This window comes from Colius striatus, chromosome 21 (assembly GCF_028858725.1).
Source record: "Colius striatus isolate bColStr4 chromosome 21, bColStr4.1.hap1, whole genome shotgun sequence".
Classification (NCBI taxonomy): domain Eukaryota; kingdom Metazoa; phylum Chordata; class Aves; order Coliiformes; family Coliidae; genus Colius; species Colius striatus.
Window position 1 is genome coordinate 6,588,669 of NC_084779.1, and position 25,064 is coordinate 6,613,732.

The following is a 25,064-nucleotide window of genomic DNA, read 5'->3' on the forward strand; positions in this document are numbered from 1 at the left end:
AAGTTTCTCTGTCTTGACATTGTTATATCTTTGACCAACAGTCAACAGGTGTAATTGCTGGCACAGATATATTGCACAGGTGCATAACCTGCACCTAAGACATGCTTTTCTTTTGAAAGCAATTGTGACAAGACCACTGAAGGAGCATGGCACACTACAGCATATAAGCTACTAAACTTCTCCACTGAACGCTTTCCCCCTTGCACATTTTGCTGGACTCAAGTTACTTCCACCAAAGCCTCAACTTACAGGAAGAAACAAAAGCTACTCTGCTGCTTGACTAGAGTATCAGGACGCTAAGATCCTCTGCAAAAATTGCTACAGCACTTGTGTAACACCAGCAAGGCCACAGCATGCAAACTATCAATGCCAGAAGCCTCCTATAAAATGTAGGAACAGTTCCATATGCATAAACATAATTAGTCAGCAACAGTAGGAAGATGAGATGCTGGCCAGGGTAACAAGGTTGGTTTTCAAGGAAGCCCTGACACAAGTAGAACTTGCAGTTTTCAATGCTCTTCAGAAGGAATAAGTCTGCTTGCCACATGCCTATGCTTGAACATAGGCAATAGCAGGAGAAGCAGAGAGCCACTGATTCATTAGTACTTGCTAATCTGTGATATCATTTGTTGATTCCATCAGGTCCAATCTCCATCTCATGACTCCCTCCTCTGTTGCCATAGCACTGTACATAAACACTGCAGGCTCCTAGCCCTGAGCAGGTCATTTGTTTCAAATATTCCATGCAGCTGGAACATGAGCCTGTTTGGGTGTCTGGAGCTGAGCATGAACTAATTTCTCAGCCTTCTGCACCCGCCCCACCTTCTACACCCTCCCCAGCCTGCTGCTCTCCCAGAACCCTTCCAGCCACACTTCCAGCAAAGCAGAGGCAGCCTTCCACTGAAAGACAAAGGGAAGCTGGCCTTGTTCACATACACGCAGAAAAATGTTTCACTATCTGCAGCAAAACAGAAGTGATGACTGAATGCACTGGATCTTTAAGCTTAGAACCTACCCAATAGTCCTTGGGAATAAGCTCGCTATTCATGTGATCATTTTATGCAAATAGAAACCAGCATCAAGTAATAGTTAATAAAGTTTATTAGGTTACTGAGTATTATCTACAGTCATAAAACAAAGTTAGAAGTTAAAACTGTACAACACAATGTACTGGAGAAGTGAGAAGAGATGGAAACAAGGGAGCACAAAGAACATTAGAAGTAGGGAGAACACAGCTGCTTCCCTGGAGTTCTGGAAGACACTGGTTCAAGTTGAAGGCAACCAAGTAAAGCTCCATATACACTGAATTTTCTTGTATCTCACCCTGTAACAGCAACTAGTACAAACTCCTACATTAAAAAAAAATCATATCATATTAGATTAAAAATGGGGCACTTCACACCCCAGCCAGTCTTGGCACCAATTCTGTGCTTTAAAAAATATACTATGCAAGTAGTTTATTTTAAAAAGGTACCCTACAGCAGCTGTTTAAAACATGTTCTTATACGTACACCACAAATATATATATTAACATTTTCAACAACTAAACTCATTTGTACCTACATAGAACTGAAGGGATAACTCAAGAGCAAAAAAACCAATCACACAAACATTTTTCAAGACAAAGAAATGTGCAAAATAACCCCAGAAAGGCAGCATAGTAATCTGTGGAGAGGTCAAGAGAGCAGCTCCTGCTAGTAAAGGACTGTCATCCTCTTTACTTGGCTACTGAGGTGAGAATCTATTTGGGATGTGCTGATTTTGCCTGAATTGCTTGTCCTGCTTATTGCAGTTCTCTCCTTCCCCCACTTCACAGCTCTGGAGAGGTTCAGTTTCTTCTTGCTGTGTCTGAAGATGACTCCTCTTTTAATGTCTTACTAGCTACATTCTGCAGCAATCACCTTCTGGATTTCTCATCTGCTGATGGTAGTTCTGCAGCCACACTGTCACCACCTTTTCTCTAGGACAAATTCCCACCCCCAAGCATAAGAGAACTATTCCTACTGCATAGTTAAGTGGAGGTTATGCTGACAGTCTACAACAAAACAAAGCCTGGTTTGAATGACTTCAAGCACCTTATGTAAGAAAATTCCCTGGCAGAGACAGAGAAATACATTAGTGTGTTTTTCTAAAGCCTTAACATGGAACAGGCTATACAGAAGGCAGACCTAAGACAGCAGGATCTACAGCTGTGTAACAAATCTCAGCTCACACAGCCTGTCTCACTCCACTGCAGGAAAAGTTTGTCCCTTTCTTGTCCCAACAGCAGCAAGGAACCCCTGATCCTAGACTAAAATCTGTGGTTTTAAGTCAGGGAGAGTGCAGGTGAAGACATAGTATGACTGCTCAGTCAACTGAATTAAACTCACTAAGAAGAGGCAGCATAGAGAATGGAGCAAGAGAACTGAGAAAGCCATGGTGATAAACAAGGAAGCAGAATTCATTGTCTACTGAAATAACATTAGAATATGGTGAGAAGTCCTGGCAGAGATACAGACATCAGCAACATAACCACCTTCTCCAAATTAAAAAGCATCTGGTGGAAGAGTTCTTGGTTTTGGTGTTTCAGGGCTTGGGTTTGTATTTTTTTTTGGTTTTTAAAAACTCAGCAATTAATTCTTCTCAGTATTCCAGACTCTTCCCAGCTGTGCTGACCAGATTGTGCCTTCCCATGTGTAGGACTTGGTCTTAACACTTGTACTCCCAATGCCTTCCCTTCCCCCAAGTTATCTTATTTGCTTCAGCTCATACTGAAAAATCTTTCACTCATAGGCTCTACAACCCAAAGGATGCAGTACAGCCTTTTCTCAGGAGGAGCGGGGAGGCACAGAGCTTCTGTAAATGTTCCTTTCCTAAGTGTGCTGGAGAAGGGCTTTCCAAATAACACTCAGTTGTGAAACTAGTATTACTTGAGAGCTTGCTAGTAAGGGCACATGGAGACTTAAGCAGAGAGAGAGGAATACTTTGGCCAAGGAGTTCCAACAGTAGCGATGACACAAGGGTGGAGAACCCATTGTTCAGTGGGTCAGCTCCAATATTCTGCCTTGGTTCCAACTCTGTCCTTGAACATGAAGGTCATTGGTAGAGCAGGTAACTCTTGAGGGAGGCTGGCAGTGGCAATGTAGGGATCTCATTTAGTCTTTCCTTGCCCAGAGCAAGCCTCACAGCTCTTCGACACAAGTCCATCAAAGGCAGTGGTTCAGCTGGGGAAAAAAAGAGACCCAAGACATTAACATCCCAATCCAAAAGTTACACATTCATTTTGCTAGTTATAAAAGTTCCCCAAAAAAGACTGAGCAAGAAAGTGAAAGCCATTCAGCATCCACACAACAACTTAAACTCAAATACACAGGCAAAGTATGATATTTCTATAGACCTTAAGCCATACATATGTGTGAATGAAAAAAAAAAATACTAGAACCCCTAATGGAAATGCCCTCTCTGCATACTATTCCTTCAAGCCAGAACACACCTTCTAGTTTGTGCCTCTTCCTGCCATATCCAAAAACCTTTTGATGAGGTTCACTGAAGTAAAAGACTGAAGCAAACAGTCTGATAGCATCATGTGATATGGCCACCCAGAACATCCCATGATTTGTCTCATAGCAGGGTAACAGCTGTCAACCCCTTAGCACCTAGTTCTCATGAAAAACAGCCATCCATCAAAGCTTCATGTCACTACTTATATTGTGACATTTTCCATTAAAGGATTCCCTCCCGTGTCAAACCTGGAAAGCTACAAGCCTTTGGCTATCTTTTTTGCATCCTATACTTATAAACACTGAACAAGATAATACTAGTTTTTCAGGAACAGTGTATGTGAGTCCTTTCATGCTGAAGAGTCAAACATTGAGGGAACTAAGGTCAAAGCCAGAGTTAACACATCACAGCTGCACAGAAGGAAGATACAGATTAGTTTCTCACAGCTTCTGTCACTAAGTCTGTCAAAGCTCACCTTTACACATCACACTACTCAAGCCTAAGGGGTTTCTCCTCCCCCAGTCAAGGGTTAACACAACCACATCCCAAAAGAAGCAGATCCTTCTAATAGCCTGAGGGCTCAGTGTGCACCATTAGAAAGCCTCCTTTACAGACATCTCTGGCTAAAAACAGACACCTAAAAACATCCACAGGAAAAGTTTGGCCGAGAAATTGCAGTTTTCAGGAACCTTGATGGATGCCAACAGCTCCAGCTTCCACTACCACAAGCCAAATTAATCTGACTGTTCATACAGCTGTTTTAAACAGCTGAGACACAGGGGAAAGCTTAGTTTTTCTGAGCATGTTCCATCAATAAGGTGGATACAGGTCTCTTCTTTCCCAGTTCAAAGATAACAACTAACACTGAAAAGCTCAAACACAACAACGTTATCAGTAGCCTCTGGTCAGGCCACTCCTGATTCTACTTTGGAGTAAGTAAACATTCATACCACTCCAGGTAGAAAACACTTCCATGAGGGAAGAAAGCTAATTTTAATGTATTTTTTGGCAAAAAGTCTATGAGAAGGAGAGTTTGTTAGCTGAGGAGAGACTTGGTAATAAAGTCAGGAAATGCATGTTTGAATTGGTTTGTCTCCTCAAGTTAGCAGCCAGAGTTGCAGCTAATGTCCTGTTTCATCAATCTCCTTCCCTGGTATGGATCACAAGCTATTACTTGCTCCAGGAGAAGCTGTAGGGGAATGTTTTTTCTAGGAGTTCTCCAAAGTTCTCCAGTGCTTCAAGCATGCCTGAGCAATCATACCTCGATAGACCTCTCTGATAGCTAGGTGGCAAACAAACACATCTGTCAGGGCAGTGCTATTGCTTCCCAAGGCCCCACCATTTGTCACATTTTCTGTGCCTCAAGTGAGAACATGGCTGCACTCAGCCCAACATACTGCTGGTCTTACCTGCTCATGACCTACATCAGGATCTGCCTCATGCAGCTGGACTGCACATCTCAGCTCTGGCTGTGATGCTGCCAATGAAGCCTATTACTGACAGGACTCCTTTGGCACATTTCAATGTAGCTTGTTTTTAAACCATAGGAGTACAAATATGCTGTATTCAAAGTCTGTCCCAATTCTTCCTGCCCCATATGGAGAGAACTGGGACAGAGGCATTCTCATGCCAGCATCCCAGAGGACAGGGGGCCTTGGCCTTCAAAGCCTATAGACATTAGCATAGCACATGCATTCCAGTTTAAAGGCCTTAAAAGGAGATCTTCTTCGAAGAGATTAAGAAGAATTTTTTCCTCATCTAGTTTGCACTGATAACCCCGCCTGACAGGAGACCTCCAGACCAAAAGAGAAAGCGCACACAGATCTGACAACCTTCCGTTCACAAGCCCCACAATCGCTGGACAGCGTTGCTATTGAATGCTCACAAGTGGTTAGAGCCAGACACCTTCTTTCTGTCTGTGCCAGAATAGCGTCCTGTCATTCCTGGCCTCATGCCCACAATTCGCTCCTATGCCGAGAGCACGTTACAACCAAATCCAGTACTGGAGGTGGCTGTTTCCTTGCTGAATGCAGTTCTGTGCCAACAACTCCACAGACTTGCTAGCTTTAAGGGGAGCTGCAGATCTTGGCTTTCACCCTTCCAAAAAAACCCTAGTTACTGGAGCTGCTATCATTGTGTGAACTGTTGTGGTAGAGCGAACTAGGCTTCTTTCTTTTGGTGAGGAAATGTTCTGCCCAGAGCTCTCTGTTTGGTCTTGCTGAGCTGAGGCGTGTTTCTCAATGTACTTGGGGATTTTGCTCCTATCCCTTTGCAAGGCTTTCCTGGTTATTCTGACAGCTCAGTTTCTCTGGTGCCCATTATCAGCTTTGTTGTACCTCAGTGTTACCATTGCCAGGTGTTTGCCATTGCTGGTCCAGCATTAGAACATGTTCCAAGGACCAATAAGAGAGCCCAGTATGCTACAGCCTTTGGGTAGATACTGTTCTGGAACGCAAGTGAAACACTACTCTTTTCATTTCAATACTGCCAGACTTACTTCACTAAAAACATCATTCCTGACTTTAATCCACTTCCTTCACCTCTTTCATCTACCCTACCCAGAGGACTGAGTCAGTCTGGCCCCACGGGAACTTCTGACCATGAGAGATAACAGACTTTAGCACATTTGGACATCCAAATTTATTACTAATCTTAGCTAGAGATTGATGTCTCTTAGTAAAAGGCCTGGCATGCAAGTTGGGCTGGCCACAATATCTAGCCCCACACTAGAAATGAGCACACCCTGCCCTGAAAGCAGCAGAGAAATGAGCTACTTTTCTAAAAGAATAGACATTCTCATTTCCTTCAGGATAGAACTTCCCACTCTTGCCTGGAAGGGATTTTAAAAGTCACTTCACTAGCTATTTAAGGAAGGTGATAGTCCCTCAGAGAGTTCCTGTGTAGAGACATCGGGATTACATTGCCAATAATGCAACTGTCAGGAGGACATTCCTGTTGACACTTTGGTAGCAATAGAGAAAAAAATGGTAGTTGGTATCACTTTCCCCCATCATACTACCTCCCCAAACCCTGCTGTGCCTTGGTAACAGTACACATGTACGGCCAGAGATGCTTTTTGAGTTTGCCATTAAGAATTCAGAGCTGTATCCAGCAATCCTAATGCTAACATGAAATACTTCTCTAGAAAAATAAAAGCCTTCCCTAGGATGATGTAATAAGCCTGCACTTTAGGTAGCACACAGATCTCTGCTGCTAGAACAAAGACGGGGATTTATACTTACGGTCAAGTCCATTCAAGTAGCGCATCCGTATTTCACAGTGTCCCCACACTGCGCTTACCACTGGATATAGCTTTTTCCCTTTGAGTCCCCGAAATGCAACACCCATATATTGCCCATCAACAATGAAGCTCAGTGTCCCATCATCCATGTCCAGCACCACCAGGAAGGAGTCCGGCACAATGAAAGTTTCATCTGGTTCTAAGAAGGCAGGATAGGTTTTACTTGGCTGGTTCTTGCCATCGTGGTACAGCCTGTTGCGCCCGAGGTCCCACCCCCAAGATTCATGGTTATTTCCTACAAGCGTCGTGTACCCTACAGAATGCAAAGGGGCATCTGCTGTTGCCACCCCAACCACTGCATGTGTGCCTCGCTGCCGCATCGCCCACGTGATCTGCCACACATGCAGTCCTCGAGTATATCCCACTTTGCCTCTGATGGCATCTGTACTCTGAGCCACCGGATGCCGGTGAAATATGAGTTTGTCATCCTCTTTTACAAACACATTCAGCGAGCGATCGTCATTGTTCCACGAATGCAGTAACTGGACTTCGTATGATACTGGAGGCATGTCCAGTAGCAAGTCCAGACGTGTGGGTTTGCTGTAGTCGAGTCCTTGGAGTTCCTGTTTCAATGGCCTGTATACAGGGTCCCTCATGTCCACAGTCTTTATCCCACCTGTGACCTTCTGACCCATGGTGTGTTCCGATTTTGCCTATTTAGAGGCTCCCAAGGCAAGCTCATTGATTTTCCCAGCTGCTCCTACTGTCATTCAGCCCTACAGGAAAGGTTGCTAGGAGATCTCATCAAGATGTGCACCAGTCAGTATTGCCTAATGGAAAGAAGGAGAAACAAAAGACAAGTTAAACATGTACAGCCTTTTATGCAACTTTCAGAGCACAGTTTTAATCTGTTTATTCTAACAACTTCTTTTCCTCCAGCAAGGAAGGGTAATGCATACTACTCTACATAGCAGAGGGAACATACAAATCAAAGATAGGTACTAAATTTCCAATGCCCCCTTAAGGTGGTTGAATTTAATTTACTAATTTACTGCCCTGTAGTAACTAACATGCTACAGCTGACTAGTAGTGAGGGATTGGTTTATAGGGATAACCGCTCTGCAAGTCTTTAAGTCTGAGCTGTCGCTAGCAGGAAACAGTGCCATTTCTGAATAAACTTCTCCCTCTGCTGCTGTATAGAGATTGGAACTAGCCTCCATAACACAAAACATTCATAAGTATAAGCTTCTACTGTAGGGAAAGGACAGTGGGCTGCATTTCATAAGGGATATATTCTACAAGAGGCGGACTGCAGACTGGCGAGCAGAACAGGCACTACGAAGAGGCTGCCTGCAATGTATTTCCAGGGTCCAAAGCAGTTTCTTTGTGTGATACAATAGATTAGAACTTTGTGTTCTCCTAGCTGGTATTCCAATGCTTCCTTTGCAGTGCTCCCAGATAAAATAGACATTAGCCTTCTTTTTTTTGGCTGACAGTTGTAAATTGAAGCTCTTGAGGGACCTCTAGGATGTAAGCATCTCCTAAAGGCTACATGCTGCAAAGACACACCTCAGTATTGCCTGTTGTTATCCAGCCATAAATTATTTTCTTCCCTCAGAATAAACAGTTCCAAAAGAAAAATAAAGCACTGAATACAAACCATCTCCCCATAGCAGTCAAATAAGGTAGAAGTCAGGCAATGGAAATGAAAGCTTCTCCATCTGGAGAGTTTACAAACCTTCCACAGATCATCTGGCAAAGCAGCTAGCAGCCACCAATACAACTTTGAGATAATTCCCTTCAACTCCACTAAAGCTTTGTTAAGTACCTTGGAGGCCTAACTGCAATTCCAAAAGAGCAGACAAAACCTGCTGGGTCCAGCCTTGAGGGACATCCATTCCAGCAGCTACTGGTACTGTTGGCTCCACTGACTTACTATAGTCAGGAGAGCAGATAAACCTGCTGTATAGTTTGTCTCAAACAGCTTCAGTTGGGACAGTTTCTCTTCTCCAAGAGGAAAAAATCCCCATCTTTATAGATATAGTCCAGGGGGAGGAGCAAAATACTTCTCACAGTTTAGCAGTTTTCCTTCCAAATTTCAGAGAAACTTCTAAAAAGTTGAAGCCAGCTTGGCTAGAGACACTAGCTCACTTTGCATACCTTTCCTCCAGCACTGAAGAGTCTCTGCTCTCACTCAGCAACACAAACAACCTTCTGTAAGCCAGTTGCCAAACTGGGGGCAGCTATTAGAAGATTTAGAAGTGGGAGGGGAGCAAAATAGCTTTCTAAGAAAAAAAAGTGTTATTTTAACATTTCCTGAAGTGAGGCAATCATGCAGGGCTCTTGCCAGCTACAGTCACAACACTTATTCACAACCTAAGACCTCATCTGGCATTGAAAATGGAGCATGAATCAGATCTGGTTTAAAAATAAGCTTATGGACATAAGCAGCAAGGCTTCAGCTAGAAGGTGACCGTAAAGATTCATGCATGCTCTGGGATTAGGAATGAATTCACCAGCTCCCTACATTTTTTTACTACTGGCCCAGGGTATGCCACTGGAACAGTGACCTCAAATCTTGTACTATTACAGTAAAAGGAGACAAGACCTACTTTTTCAACTCAGCACATACATTGTATGCAGTTCCTCATAGATTTAACCAGTTAAATTCATCGTCCCACTGCACCATCTTTTAGCCCTCCTGTGTCTGTACTCAAGTTCACTTTTATATCTCAAAGCTGAGACTAACTCTGTTACAAAGAGATTTGTGAAGTTACTCTAACAGGTGTCTTCCATAGGAAAGGCATATTAATGCTGACCAGAGGCCAAAATATAAGAACTTTCCGTTTAAGTCATTTGCTTAGGTTGGGATCAACACCATTAGGCTGCTGAAACAGAATTGCATCATCTGATGTTCTACAGAAAATACCAGATGAGCTACCTGACATTGCCAAGGCCTACAGCATATGGACCAAAGATATCAACAAGGCACTGGCTAAAGCACACTTCCAAGCCTACAGGCATATTGGAGCTTTAATTAGGATAAAGGAACAAAGCATTGGCAGAAAGACGAGAGGCAGAGACTTCCCGAGATGTACAGTACATGTGAGAACAGTGCATAGGAAGCAAGAAGCAAAACAAAGCAGACTGCCAGACTGTAGAAGTATTGGTGCAGATTGCCTTGAAGCACAAAATGCTCAAGACAAGAGAATACAATTCTGTGTTCATTAGCAAAACAATGCCTCATTCATTATGACTCTGCTTTTTGCCAACATAAGCTTCATCGTAGACTGTTCCACTAGAAAGGAAATCACCACAGTGAGAGACAACAGGGGTTTCTGAAGCATAGGGGATAGGATACCGTCTCACTGCCTGCTCCAAAGAGAAAGCAGCTTTTCCTCAACACAAGCACCACTTACACAAGTTATGACTTTGCCCAGGCAGACTATTAACACTAGATGAAAGGCAATACCAAGAGTAAAGAAAAGAAAAAAGAGGAAGTCAGAAAAAAGATTGGAAGAATGGGGTCAATTAAAGGGAGAGCAGGTCAAATAAATCTTGGCATACACTTCTCAGTAAATACAACACAGCCCCTTATTAGGACAAGACAACAATGCCTTCACAGAGCTGGCTCCACTGTTCCTGGCACTAGTTTGGTCTAGAATTGCAAAGTGGCACCTTGTCCTACAGTCAGGAAGCACAAGTATGCCAACATTTTTGAGAAGGAAAAGCTTCTTCATCTACAAAACAATACAGGCACTTTCCCTTAGCATGACGGATATAGAAAAGCCTACCCTCAAATTAATGTATTAATGACCTAGGCTGCTTGGTATGAGATACAGCCAGTCATAAATGAAGAGATATGCTAGGAAATTAGGTACTTCAAACTTTCAACTGTTATAGGTTTAAGTGTAAAAGTAAGCACTGAAAGTGCTTTCATCTAATCATGTCAACAGTTCAGGCTTGCTGCAATTCTACTCTGCTTCATAAACATAAGCTCATCCTTCTGATGCTCCATTCTGCTCCCATGCTATTTTCAGTTTCATTGTTAACCTTCTAGGCATAAAAGCTTTGGAATGAAGTAGTGTCTCAGAGTAAAGTGTTCAGTGCTACTTTCAGTGAGAAATAGATTTCCTTTCACTTTAGCTGTTCAGAGCAAGTAGGCAATTTGCCATACTAGAAATACATGCCAGGTTTCAAAACAACTGCTCACTGCAAATAGATCAAGGCAGCAGACAGCAAAGACGTTTCAGTAGAAATTGTCAAAGTCCCTGCTGCCAAATGGGAAGAACACAGCTTTGCAGAGAACGCACATGGCAGAGCGAAGTTGGTATCCAAGTTATTCTGTTTAGACATTGACATGAACCAGGCAAAATAACTGACTAGCACACACCTCTTCATCTGAGGCAGTCATCTTTGTTTCTTCCAGTCAGTTTACTGTGGCTCAATTTTCCCTTCCATAATATTTATTGAGTGTACTTATACAGATAAGAGGGCAGACCTTTAACACCTAGTGTACTCTCAGTGCTTTACAGGCAATAAGTCTGAGCCCTAACCTAAAGATATCCCAGCTGGAACACGTCAGAAGAAAATAAATGTTCCATACATGGTGATTTAATTGCTTACAGCTTTGGAAAACTGCACTTAGTTCTCCCTGGTGTTAATTCTCAGCATTAAAAAAAAATATCTATACCACCTCACATGCACTGTGTATTTCTGCCTACTGCAGAAACTGGTCACAAGAAAGCTGTGACTCCAGCCAGCACTGACGCAATCACTTCACCAGCATTCTGGCTTCAGTACCCTTCCCATCCCAATAAATACATTGGCTAAACCTTGGGAAAAAAACATAAGCTCACTGATGCTGTTGAACTTTCCCACTGCTGTGTTAGCAGAGACCAAAGAACTACAGGAGAGATGACAGGAACAACTGCACTAGCTCTCACCATGTTGTTCATTTGGAAGTGTTGCAATTCTGCTTAGATCACTGCTGAGCAGGCAACACTCAGTGCACAGCACTGGTTTTGGCAGCACTGCCAGAGCCACTGCTATCTTGCTCTGGATTGCTTGCAGAATTGCCATAGGGGCAACTTACTCAGCCTCACCTACTGAAGAGCAAAAGCAGTTTGGTTCAGCAGGTTTAGCTGTTGGCAGCACTGCATGGCCTCCACAGAAAGTGAAACTGAAGTTACTCTGAGATGACAAGAGGTTGGGCAAGAAAGATGGCATGTGTCCCAGACAACAACAACAACAAAGGAAAATCCTCCAGCAGATTAAGAGGACTGAGAAATCACTGTGCTCAAGATAGGCCAGGGAGAGGGCAAATAAGACACTAAGCTTTTGACAATGCTTGATTTACCTAGACTACAATATTAATAAGTTACCTTGTTAAGCCAACAGCTTCATTCATCTACTAAGCATATACAAAGAGTTCTGCTGTTCTATGAAGCAGGTGGCAAAAGCATGCCCACCCTCAGACATACCAGAAAAGGCTCTGTCCAAGGAAGCCATGACTATGTCATCATATAGCACTGCTAAGACTTGTACTCACTAAGAATCATCTTATCTATATGTGAACACAGTACTCCAATTTTGTTCTTCAGATGATTCCAACAGTTTCTGCAGACGTTTTCTACCTATTTTCGCACTGCTAAAAGGCAGCATGATGAAAGCATCGTGCCCTCTAACACCCTGCAAGCTGTAAACTAAAACCTGAAAAACAACCACCACTCATCCCCAACTAAGCACTTAATAGAAACCAACACTAACAAGCCTCCATATTGTCCACCTACCCAGCCAGTTCCTGTTAGCTACAGTGCTGCATAATCTAGCAGAAAGTAAGCAACAGAAGAGAGGTTAGCTCACAAAGCATTTGTAACCATGGAAGTGTCTCAGACAAAGGAGTTCCACAACTTCCTGACAGAGATCTTGTCTCCTATTAAAGACTAGTTACAAATAGCAATTTCAGCTGCAAAGAAACTAAAATACTTCTTCAAATGAAAAAAGTAAACCCACCGGTTTTCCTCATCAAGGAAGTGTAGCCAATATTTCAGAAAGGTCAGACTCTTTACAGCTCTGTACAAGGTAGCTCCCAGGTACCTTATGAATACCAATGGCATGTTGAAGACTAGTCACAATGTTTCCATGAGGGTCTTCAAAATAGCTTCTCAGAGACAGATTTCAGCCATCCATAGTGCGCACCAAGTCTTTAAATGGTCCAATATTTGGAGTTAGGTTTTCCTTTTCACTAAAACCCTGTACTTAAAGTGCCAGACACTTCCATAATAAGCCTTCAGGAGCACAGTAGAACATGTATTCTTCCACAGCCTCTCCTACTTGTGACTAACATGTCCTCACAGGCACAGCACTAAGATCAGCATGCCATACTGATGTAATGGCTCTGTCCACCGGCACATTCCATGTCCTCTCATCCATCCCACATGCCTGAGCATACTTTGTAGTGTTATGAAAGAATCCTTTCTGCAATACAAGACATTGAGCTGAAGACTTTCCATCTTCAAAGGACAAATAGCAGTAAAGTATCTCATCAGGACCTCTGCTTCCTTGCCTCCCTCAGAAAGCAGAAGCCAGTCTGAGTACTAGTAACCTGTATCCATAAAGAAGCTGGGATCAGCTATAGAAGACTCAGTCACTGCAAGTCATCATGTACTTGGCATGCAGGATCATTAGTCTATCCTCCTATAGTCGGTTCACTTAGACCAGTATTCTAAAGCAATTCTTTTGTACCTTTTCCAAAACTATACCTTGAGGATGCTTTGTCCTTGGTATTCTGAAGACAGCAGCATTACAAAGCTATATAGATTAAACAATTACTACTGCTGGCTTCATAATCTGCTTACCAATAGCACTTTCTCCTCCTCCCCTTGGCTGATGTGGCCATTTCCTTTACACCCTTACTCATTGTCTGTGGCTTCTATAGAGTAAAAACTGTGTTCATGTCAGGACAATAATACTCTGGCTAGTAACAGTTCATTTACTGGTAGTCTAACACAGAGATGTTAAAAAGATAAGCCATTTGCCCTAGTTTCCCAACAAGCTAGTTGTACAACACACATACTCCAAACATGTATCCCTAATACTGCAGAACACCGCCACCCAGGCATACAAGTGCCTGTACTGCAGAGTAAGCAGCATTTACATTGCACAAGAAGGGTTGCAAAATTGACCACGGGGCTTGAGAGAAGCCATAGTAACATATTCACAGTGAGTAGACACTGATTGTACAGGCCAGAAAGCCAGCAAAAAAAGCTCTTCATCCATAAGGCAGGATGGAGTCCTGAGTACCATCCCATATAGAACTGACAGCTTTATATCTTAGCACTGAGAACTTCAGCCTGAACCCCTTCCCATGTCCTGCAGCTGCAGCACTGACCTTCCTTATACCTCTCTCCTTTGCTCCTCTCTAACTTCCTGTTGGTCTATAGTATTTGTTTGCATCCAACTGGTGAAGTACTATTTTCCAGAATCAGCTTGAAACTCTATATTGTAGCAAATATTTACAGGCAGTTGTTACAAACACAGGAGACTGATTTGATGGAACGTTGGTTCCAGGTAGAATTTAGCATCTGAATCACACTTGGTGCGACAAAACACATTGTCACATGCTCAGGTGACAGTCAGCTCAGCTGGCAGCCTAACCATTTGCCTGTGGCTCTGAAGTTAGTACTACGTGCAAATGAGTTGCAGACCTCACTTGTTTTTAATGCAGAAGTTGTAGACAGGCTATAGTGGGGACATACTGCTGATGAAGATCAGATGTGTCAAGTTCAGCTTTGAGACCTAGATCTGCACTCCACAGATTCTTTTGGAGGAAATAGCACAACAGCTGCGGTTTGGCAGTTTGGTCTGAGCTGAGAAAGCACCTGAATATGGTGTTAGACAAGCAGCAAGATCCTCACAGTTCCTATCTTCTGAGAAACTCTAGAGTGACAGCAAGGGCACAAAGCAATGAAGTCACTTCAGACAGAGAGCCTGGAGAAAAAAAATGACTAAGTTGTTGCAATTACTATGTCTTTATGTACAGCCATACTCCCAAAGTGTTTTGCTCTCTGTCATAAGCACAGCCATTCTGGAGTGCAAGCTGTTTACAGCTGATGCACTGGTTTGAGCAGCTTATGGGAGGCACTCCAGCTACAGCATGTTCCACCAGCATAGCAAGTTCTCTGCATGCTTCAGCAAGCAGATACCCAATTAGAGAACAGCAGCACCAGATCATATGTCTTGCAGACTAGGCAAGACATACTTCCCATACACCAGGTTCTTATGTTAATGGTCACCTTTGACAAAGTTGTGGTTTCTTTAGCTGTCGGTACCATTTCCAGGCTAAATTGATCAGACAAGTTACGCTTCTCTTCATTGTGTCAAGAAGTCATTTTCAGCAGATGAAATTTGCTTGTACTGAAATTAGGACTGTTTGATTCACCTATGGAAGGCTGCTCCCAGGTTGCTTCAGTGTATTCTTCCCTTTAAGAAAAAGGCACTAGTGTTTTAGAAGAGCTTGTTCTAAAGACAAAAAACTAGGCAGTCATAGATACATCACCTGTACAAGTCACCTGCAAAAGGCATATTTTTCAGTTGGATTTCTTTACATGCACTCCAGAGACGGCTCTATGATCTGCTTGCAGACTAAGTACTATGGGAAATAGGCATGAGGAAAAGTCACATGCAACCTTTTCTCACCTTGTCTAGAAGTTCACCTTTCTTACATTTCTCTACCTGTCCAACCATCTTCAATTGATTTTTCTTGTATTGTTGAGACTGTGCACATAAACAAAGCATTACTTCCAGAGGAAGCCTCACATCCCTGTAAGGTTAAAATCTACACTTGGCCCATTGTGAACACAAAGAACAGTTTCATAAACAAGCTACACTTGAAAGACTAGTTTGTGAGACTGAACTACCAAGTACACTAAAGTACTTGTCATACAACTTCCCTGTCCTTCAGCAGCCAAGTCCATCCTGCTTCTCTACTGCCACACATTCTTAAAGAACAACCCAGTTTTTGAAATTCTACTAAACCAAGGATTATTCTGAAGCTTCTATTCAGATGCCATATGGTATTGCCCTCAAATAAAAACTCTTTCAAAGATAATGGGACTATCATTTCATCTGTATAAGAAGCTCAGGAACTCCAAGACAGCCATATGTTAATGCGGCCAGCATAGAAATATCTCCAATGAGCTTAGGTTCAGGACCTGTAAAAGTTAAAGGCTATTCAGGATCAAGTCCTAGGGTCTTCCAAGGATCTAAGTCCATTCTCAAAAGGAGTTAAAAGAGCAAGCATTTAGCAAGTCTAGCTTTTGCACCACACTTTAAAATCTAAATTGCTATGTTACCAACAAAGGGCAATCCAAGCAGTGGTAGCAAAGTGACCGAGAAGGACAAATGACTGAACAGATACCTGCCCTGACAAAGTTAAATGACAAGCCTGGTCTGCTTTGGCTTCCCACTCAGAAGTATTTCATACAGGGACTAGGTTGGTCAGCAACTCCAAAGCTTTTTCTGAAAACCTATCTCTAATACAGGGAGAAGCTGGACACTACCCTTGCATTGTAGCTACTGGCTGAACCAGAGGATGACCACCAAGTCAGGCTGTGTTCCCCTATGATGAAAGTCACTGTTCAAAAGCCTGTTAGCTACTGTTTCCTCTCCTCCAGCCCTTTGCATCCCACTCCCTCTCACTCTTGTACCAATGCAGGTGGTGCAATCACACTGGAAGACTGAACTGGGGAACCAACCCAGGATGATACTGTTCCCCAAGCTGTTTCACTGCCCTATGCTGCAGACATTTGCTTCAGCTCACAAGAGGCTCAGAAGCCTTTGACAGCCACTACCCTCCAGAAGTCATTTAATAGGTGGCACAGGAAACTGTTCAGCATCAGTGTTTGAAAAATAAAGTCAGCACCTGGCCAAGTTGCTATGCCTGCCTAATGTTTCTCCCTCCTTCCCTCCAGCACTGGAGTAACAACCCAAGATAGGCTGCATTTAGAAAGGCATTTCCTCCACAGTTAAGCCACCATAAATTTTCAATGGATGTTTATGTTCAGAACTATTTGCATTAAAGAAGCCCACATAATCCACAATAAGCCACCCTCTTGCACAAGGACTCCCTGCTTTTAGTTATTTCCTAGCTTACACAGCCCACTGCCCATCCCACATGTCCATTTAAGTATCTTGATTCATTTGTTTTCTCTGATAATCAGTAGATAGGGAAGAAAGCAGTGAGTGGAAAAAAATTAAGTTCCATATTACTATCTCCATCAGCCTCCTATTTTAGCTATCCTTTGCCTAAAAGCAAATTTTTGCAAAGCCTCTCATACACTGTGTGTTTCAAGGAATAGGGGAAGGGTTAGGGTTAGGTTTGTTGTAGGCTTAAGAGTCAAACTAAGGTATTCCAGTTGTTGAAGGGGCTGGTTTAAATGTCCAGGATAGCTACTGTGCTGTTTTCTGTGGGTAAAAAAAGGCAATGCACACCACTTCCATAAATATGGTCCATTAGAAGTTCAATGAAGTCATCTAGTACACATCAAGTATGAATACCTGGGGAAGAACAGGAACTGAGCCCCTACAGTCATATATATTTTGGTATTACAGATCTGAAAACCAGCTTTCTCTCAATTATATCGCTTGAAAATATAAGGTACATGGCAGATTGCAAGGACTTCAATCCCTGCTGCTAAAAGCAATACAGCATATACTGTCAGGTGACATGAAGAATCCATCAGAATTCCTTCTCTCAGCAAAACCGTTTGCAGTTTGAGCTCTTTTAATATTAAGGCTGTCTAGCTACTGTCTCCTCCTTCCTCTTTTCATTGAAAGACGTCACAAGTTTTGCTAACAGTAAACCAAAAATCCCCACAACAGAGCAGCTGCCAAGCCCCAGATTACTCAGCCTGTTGCCCTCAAATAGGTTTATTGTGTCTGAAGCTTCAGTACATTTATCTACATCATACAGAGGCATCACTTCCCAGAGGGGAAGTTGTGTAAGTGTCTGGTACCACTCATCAGTACTACAGAAAATGCACAGTTGAAATCTGGGCCATGTGTTAGAAAAAAGTAATTCTTGATCCATTACCACAGTGTCTCTGCTCCCTCCAAGCAGAGCATTAGATTTACAGCACTACAAATAACAGTGTTCTCTGCAAGAGGGCAGGGCAGCACATACACTCACAACGAAGTCAGGCCCTCATGATACCGAACTGAAGTTACATGTCATCCCTGTTTCACTGCTGCCCTGCCTGAGAGGCTGCAGCACATGGGTTCACTGAACCAGTATTTCCCCCATTTAGATGGGCAGCAATACCACTACCAACCTTCCATGTAGGGTAGGAGAAAACACTTTGTGTGAGAAGGTCAAAGTGCACACTTATTGTTGCACCACAGGAAGAAAACTGGGACAAAAACTCAACATGAGCAACAGGACCACAGAGGATGCCCACCAACTGACTGCCCCCAAGGAAGAAATTTCAAAGCCCATCACACTTGATACCCAGCAGGCCAGTATTCAGTTCCTCAGAAAAAGCTGCTAGGTCCCTGAATTTTAAGGAAGCAAAAGTTAGCTTTTCTGTCTCCACCAGTTTTACAACTTACATGTGCATCCTTAGCAACTCAGCTGGTATCCTTTCCTTCATATCCAACAATCAGGCTCTACTTGCAAGTTCACCCCTTTGATCCTCCCCTCTTACAGTCTGTGTTTAGTCCCTGTGCTGACCTCTGCTGCCACCAGCAATCCTACCAGTCAGAAGGATAGATGTAGAAAGACTCCCATCCAACTCTGCACACTTGCTGCTGTTTTTCAGGGAGGAAATAAGCAAGCATCTCAGTCAGGAGCTAATGAGTTCGCTGACTGAGTCTTCTCCACCTCATCATATGCTATGGCAATCAAATCATGAGACTATGAAAATTCATTCCAGAACCCTGAAGCTTAATGCAGTTAAGGACCTCTGTATAATTACTATGTCTTTCTACATATTACCAGTGCTATAGCATAACCAAATCTATGCAGAACTTTAAGTGGAAAAAGAGCAGGGAAGGATGCAGTATACAAGTATAATTTCTCCCCAGCCTCTTTTCTTTCATCATCTCAATGTGCTCCTAGCAGTACCTTGTCTCCAGCAGCCTGCTTCAGCCGGTACAGGAGGTTTCCCTCCACCCTTTCACCACCAGGTCAAGAGATGAAGTTAATTGTGTTCCTTTGACCTATCATGATACTCAGGTCCCTCTTTAGAGAGAGGCTGACATCAAGCAGTCAGGCGAGATGCCAAACCTAGAAGCACTGCAGTTCAGTAACTAGACAAGCCAGCCATGGACTAAGTTTAGGAATTCTTTCCCGAAAGCCACCTGCTACAGGAGCAATGCTGTGGCTCAGCCTTATTCCCCAGCTGCTCTCCCTGTGAGGACAGGCATGCTTCAGTATCTCTCTTGGAAACAATCCTCCCAATACAGCAGTGTAGCAGTACCACCCTTTAGGAAGTACTGCATCTTACAGGAAGAGGATTCAATCTTTTTAAGTGGAAAAGATGAAAGCCAGAAGCTGGATGTTCATACAAACCTCATGCTCAATACAAGTCTTTGAAGGCAGGAAGGCTAGGGAAGGCAGGGTAGAATAGGAAACAGTCTGACTAAAGACTACAGATCACTACCACAAAGTGTCTAAAGATTTAGGTTCTCCTCAGCTTTTTCCTTCTGCTTGGCTCCACCTTAAACTATTTTGGCACACTTATGATAGCATTAGCCATGCACTGCAGGTTATAATCAGCTGGAAGGAACACAATCTGCAGGAACACTGTGCATCAATATCAGTGTCTGCCACCCTCTTACCCATGTACACCACTTGACCTTGAGCAGCTCAGCTTCATCTGTACCTCCCACTCAAAAAGAACAGTCTCTGATGTTCCCAGGCAAGGAGGAATCTGCATGTTAAATCAGAGCAAGCAGGATTCGGGAGCTTCCAGCTCACAGATTTTTTTCAAATAAACAGAGATTTACCTTCAAGATGAACTCAACAGTTTTATTACTGAAGTTAACTAAGTGCTTTACTTTGAAATACATCAAAGGGCTGTTAATTTTAGTCTTGTAGCAAAAAAGTAAGAAATGAAAGCAGCATCTGCATGGAAGAGATGAATGCAAGATAAAGTGTCTGACAGAAAGCTGGCAGGAGTCTTATGTTTCCTATTCAAGTTTAAGAGTTGTTGTTGTTCTGAGACCAAAATATAACAAAAGCTGTGGAAACTCCCTTTCCAAATCCAGCAACATAACCAGAAGATGCAATTTCTCTTCTCCAGTTGTTGCAACAGCAAAAAAGTCCAGACAGATCCAAGCTTGCTATCCCAGTGTCATCAAGCACCTTGGCTTGCTCAAGTCCACAATATCTCCCCTTCAGCTTCCAACTCCCTCTTTCCCTCCAAGTCTCCAGAGGGAAAGCAGTTTCCTACAGATCTCCTTTAGCAAAAAAGATGCAGTCACACCATGGCAGAACACCCCTAGAATGTTTGGGCATAAATGGCTTGCAATCCAGCCAGTAGAGCAGGAAAAAAATTACTATTTCTTCTTTGCCTAGGACAGTCTGTTCTTCACAGAGAGTCAAAACTAGATGATGAGTTTGTTAAAACCACACAGATTTAGATATGCTCAAGTTCAGTCCTGTAACAGTAACAAAAGCACTGAAGTTTGTCACAGAAATGTATCAAGAATAAGACAACTGTGCTGTTTTCACTGGATTTATTACCACTTTAAGCATCAGGGCATGAGATAGTATCTTTTACAGCACTGAGAACATATTAGGAGGAGCAGTCACACTGCAGCATACAATGGGCTTCCACTGGAAACAAACATCACAATTCATGTTCTGCAATGCCACTTGCACCATCTAACTATGGAGGATGTAAGCCCTCCCAGTCCCTCTAAACGTCTTAACTATACAGACTCATTAGCTTTTCTTGAAAGTCACCTTCATCTGCCATCCTGAGGACTGCTTTCTGCCCATTCCCCACGCTTCTTAGGAGCATCAAGCTTCATCTGCTAGTTTGGTGCAAACATCCAGAGAGGACCAGATACCTAGCAGAAAAGTATGAGGTACGTGCACCTCACAAAGCTAGCAATGAAACATGGATCCAAGACAGGATCTGCAGAATTTAAATGCTATAGTGACTACCATACACATGTTGTTGGACTTGAACTTAGGATTTCTGTAGTGTGAATATGGATTCCCATCCTTGCACTGATTAGCAGTTAATATGGAAAGCTACTTCTAACTCAAACTGTTTGAAACTATCAAAGAGAAGCTAACGTTGCACATTCTGCCTCACCCAATCCATTGCCAGTCTCTGGAAAGACGCATTCACCTCATTTCTAAGGCAGCTGCCAGAAGCTATTTAATTCAAACATTGGTTATATGAGCAAAAACACAAGGAAAGAGCCAGATAAACATGTAACAGACTAGTGGTGAGACATTTGTCAACATTCAGGAAAGCACTCCAACAGTATGCTTAGGAAGGTAAGGCCTCCACATCCAGGAATACACACAAGCAACAAGCCACTTCACAGCAGCTCTCCAGAAAGTGCTGAACTAAGAGGATATTCCTGGCAGATTGATTACACAAGAGACAGCTCACATTGCCAGTCTTACTGGAACATACACAGCAACTCTCCAAAGCAAAGCACTCTGGGATGATGCCTCACTAGATTTCTGACTTGTCATTAGCCAAAAAAGTTTAATGACATGGTTGCACTCTGTGTTTAAATGTAATTGACATGGGACATACCATAATTAGGAAGAGAGACATCATAGATCTCAATAAAGCCTATAGCTGAGTACAGTCTCAGCATGATGCAATGTTTTGCTTTCACCATTACCTCAATGGTCACTGGAAATGGCTATGGTGGTTTGAGATAGGCAGGGTACCAAGAGCTTCAGCTGAGTTCTTACATCATCCAGCAACAGGCTTTACATAACATGTCACAATTTTAGAAAACCTCTCTAGCCTGACTGCTTGAAATTTCAGCCCTACACAAGGGCAACTGGACAAATAAGATTTCAAAGAGCAGAGTGCACCAAAATGAGACAGATGAAAGTATATTATACAAACTGTGGCTGCAGGGATACACACACTGCCTTCAGAGGACATCTGCACTGTAAGGTGGCCAGATATCCAAGAGCAAGTTTTTCCTGGAAATAACACTTGTGGTAATACAGAGCAAATGTTTTTGCCAAAAAGAATAACCAAGACATGCACCTACAGCACTGTTCACAGTTACTGCAGTACTGGTTAGTATCCAGATTGGCTGGTTCAAGTGGCAAGGAGCAAATTTTGTCCATTAATCTTCCTGGGACACATTCAGATATACATTCCTAAGCAGCAGTTTCACTAGCTTAAGCTCTGTAAATCCAAGTGACATTTTAAGAGGCTTCCTCACGCTTCCTGTGTGCTGACAGGAAGCTGCATGTCAGTCATGTAGCTTGAGCAACAAAGCAAATCTGTATGATGAGGTCCAACATTGCTAATTTACATAGTGCTAGTATCTCTCCATCAAGACTGGGAAAAAGTGAATATGAAGTAACAATTCACTGCTGCTTCAGTATGTGCAACTGGAACAACTGGTTAGCAGATAGCCATGGTCTGAACCATGCAGAGGGATATATTGCTGAAAAGACAGGTTTGTAAAGACTTTTTAATGGTGAAGAACTTCACATGTCACTTTTCAGATATTACCTGAAAGCATCTAAATTCTTTACTTTGGGCCACATAACTGTAATCATCCAGACTCATAAGATTAAGTCTCGTGTGGAACAGTCCATCTTGATGCCCTGTCACAAGAATATTTCTCTCAAATCATCAACTTCCTAAAAGCCTCCCAGCTCACCAGTTACATCAACAGGCATGATGCTCAAACATGTGAAGACTACAATTAGAAATAACCATAACAACTTGTACATCAGTTTGAGGAAGGATACTGGGAGGATAATTTAAACAAAGGAAATGGAATTGAGCATCTACCCCTTTTCAAGGAAGAGAAACATACCAGAGATGTTTGTGTAGGGCCACTTCTGGCTTTCTCAGTTGTCTTAAAGCAGTCCAATAGAGTAGCTTTTGGAAAGAGCAGGAAAAAGGCATTTAAATATGTTTTGCCTGAAAAAAATCCCTTCCATTTCCACCTGATATGCCCTGATACCACTACAGAAACCTGAGTAAGTAGAGTTTGAAGAACATGCGTGTTCATCATCTCTTCCTTCCCTCCCTAGGGCTTCTCAGCAGACTAAACAGTGAGTTTCCTCTCCAAAACAGCAAAGTTCCAGTATATGTAATTAAGCCAACAGTGCTTTTCTGGATGATTCCAGACATTGCCATCTAAGTCCTTTCCATTAAAGTTACCCATTGAAAACCCTCTCCAATACAAAAGACAAGAAACAGCCCAATGGTCAGTGATAGGACAAGTTTGTTAGACATAAGCAAGCCTGAGTTCTTATCTAAGCCTTAAACAGCTGCCAATACTCTTACAGTTCAAAGGCAAGACAAAGTCTGTGCAGTCAACCTACCCTCCCAACATACTACAGTCACATAGGTCTCTAAGTCAACATGCCTTCTAAGTAAGTTTATATTAAACATTTGTACAGTTACTTAATTCCTGGAGAACTAAGCTGTTTGATGTGGGCCACAGAAAGCTCCCATGACATCGATGGAAAGTTTTCAATTAGGAAAACAAGTTTGAAACACATTAACAGAACTTAAGAAACGTAGAGAAGAAGAAAGCTTGTCAAAACAGTCAAAAGAAAAAGATGCACTCAATATATTCACAAATAAACAGAAATATTATCTGCCTTGCTTTTTCAGAGTTACTAAGAATTGTAGAGATACAAGTAAATACGTTACCTGTTCCCTTCAGTATCTAATACTCTGTCTTATCTCAGGCTGGTCAGTCTCAGTCAACATGTATTCAACTGGTTTTTGGCTTCTACTTGAGTCCTTTCTCCTCTTTTGAAGAAGCTGGATGGCTTAGCCAAGATTCTCTGTGTACAAGCATCAGTTTGGAAGAAATGAGAAGGCCACTGCCATCCAGAAGTCAATGCACCACAACCTCCCAAACAGCAAATAGATGGAAACACCTAGGATATCTAAATGCCTGGAATATCAAAGTCACCACATGCAACAGCATTTTCCTCCCTTAGAAACCTCAAACCAGAATAAAACCCACTTATTTTGCAGTTTCTACTGTCAATTCATTACAGTACTAACTTTTAATAATGGAAGTATAAGTTAAAGTTATCCTACACACTCATCCCCTACAGATAATCCTGGTGTTTTGGTGATAGTATACTAGGACTTGAAAAATCTGACTAGAGATATTCACTATTGAACACTGAACTAGCACAAAAGCTATCTCAGCAGCAGGGTCATTGATGAGCCTTCTGCCATACTGTTTTGCACCTTGAAATGGAGATTCCCTTGAGGCCAAGTGTTCTTCAAGAACAGTCTCAATTAGGAATTGGTGGCTTCTTCAGCAGGTTTGGAGACAAACTCATCCAAATAACGTAAGAGCACGTACCTCTAAGTACTGGTTACAAGAACCTGTCCTTCCTCTTCACCTTAATAACAAGATTGAAAACCGTTCTCTCATCTCAAATACACAGGGGAATTTGTCATCAGCCTTAATATATGATCTATGGCACACTGGTCTCCAGTGTCACTAAGGTGTTACCCATATCAAGGAATCTCTTCCCACTTGAAGCTGTAAGAGCCATTCAATTCTTGTTTCTAACAGAAATAGCAAAGCCAATAAAAGCCATCCTTCTTCATTTTCCACACAGAAATATTGTTATACTTCACCATAAAATACAGCCCAATTGAGGATAAGCCATATATCTTCCCTTGCTCTTGTACTTTCCTAGAGGCATACCAAAAGCCATGCCACCCCTGTGGCCTAAAGCCCAAGCTTGCTTCTGCCTACTAAGCTTAGTCAGGGGACACTACACGTGTCCCATCATCAATGTGCAGTCAATGGAAATTTTCTACCCTTTCCCTTGATGTGCTGCCATGTCGTTGTGCCCACAGCAGCAAGCTAAGCTCTTCTACCTCAAGAGATGTGTCTGGGAAGGGAACAGCAGCATGCACCTTAAAGCCATATCCCTACTTCAAGGAACAAACAATGAAGGCACATTAGACTCAGACAAATTCCTTTCTGGAAAGAAGTACACAGCAGAAAGTCATTATAGAAAAAAATGCCACAGAGTATGTATGTGACTACACGTAGCAGCAAATAGTCTCCTCTTCCAAACCAGTGAAATCAGTAAAGCAAAAGATTCACTACATTCTTTGTAGGCAAACAT

The 25,064-nt window shown here is 42.5% G+C and overlaps 1 protein-coding gene across 2 annotated transcripts in view; it reads right to left on the reverse strand.

Annotated features, from left to right (window-relative positions):
• Positions 1-1,083: 1,083 nt before the first annotated feature.
• Positions 1,084-25,064, reverse strand: part of SPSB1 (splA/ryanodine receptor domain and SOCS box containing 1) — a 30,928-nt gene continuing 6,947 nt past the window's right edge. For both annotated transcript variants that reach the window (XM_062013118.1, XM_062013119.1), the window contains exons 2-3: positions 6,723-7,551; positions 1,084-3,203 (exon numbers count right to left, since the gene is read on the reverse strand). In XM_062013118.1, the coding sequence (XP_061869102.1) occupies positions 3,076-3,203; positions 6,723-7,416 (822 nt within the window). In that variant the 5' untranslated portion in view covers positions 7,417-7,551 and the 3' untranslated portion in view covers positions 1,084-3,075. The remainder of the gene's footprint in view (positions 3,204-6,722; positions 7,552-25,064) is intronic.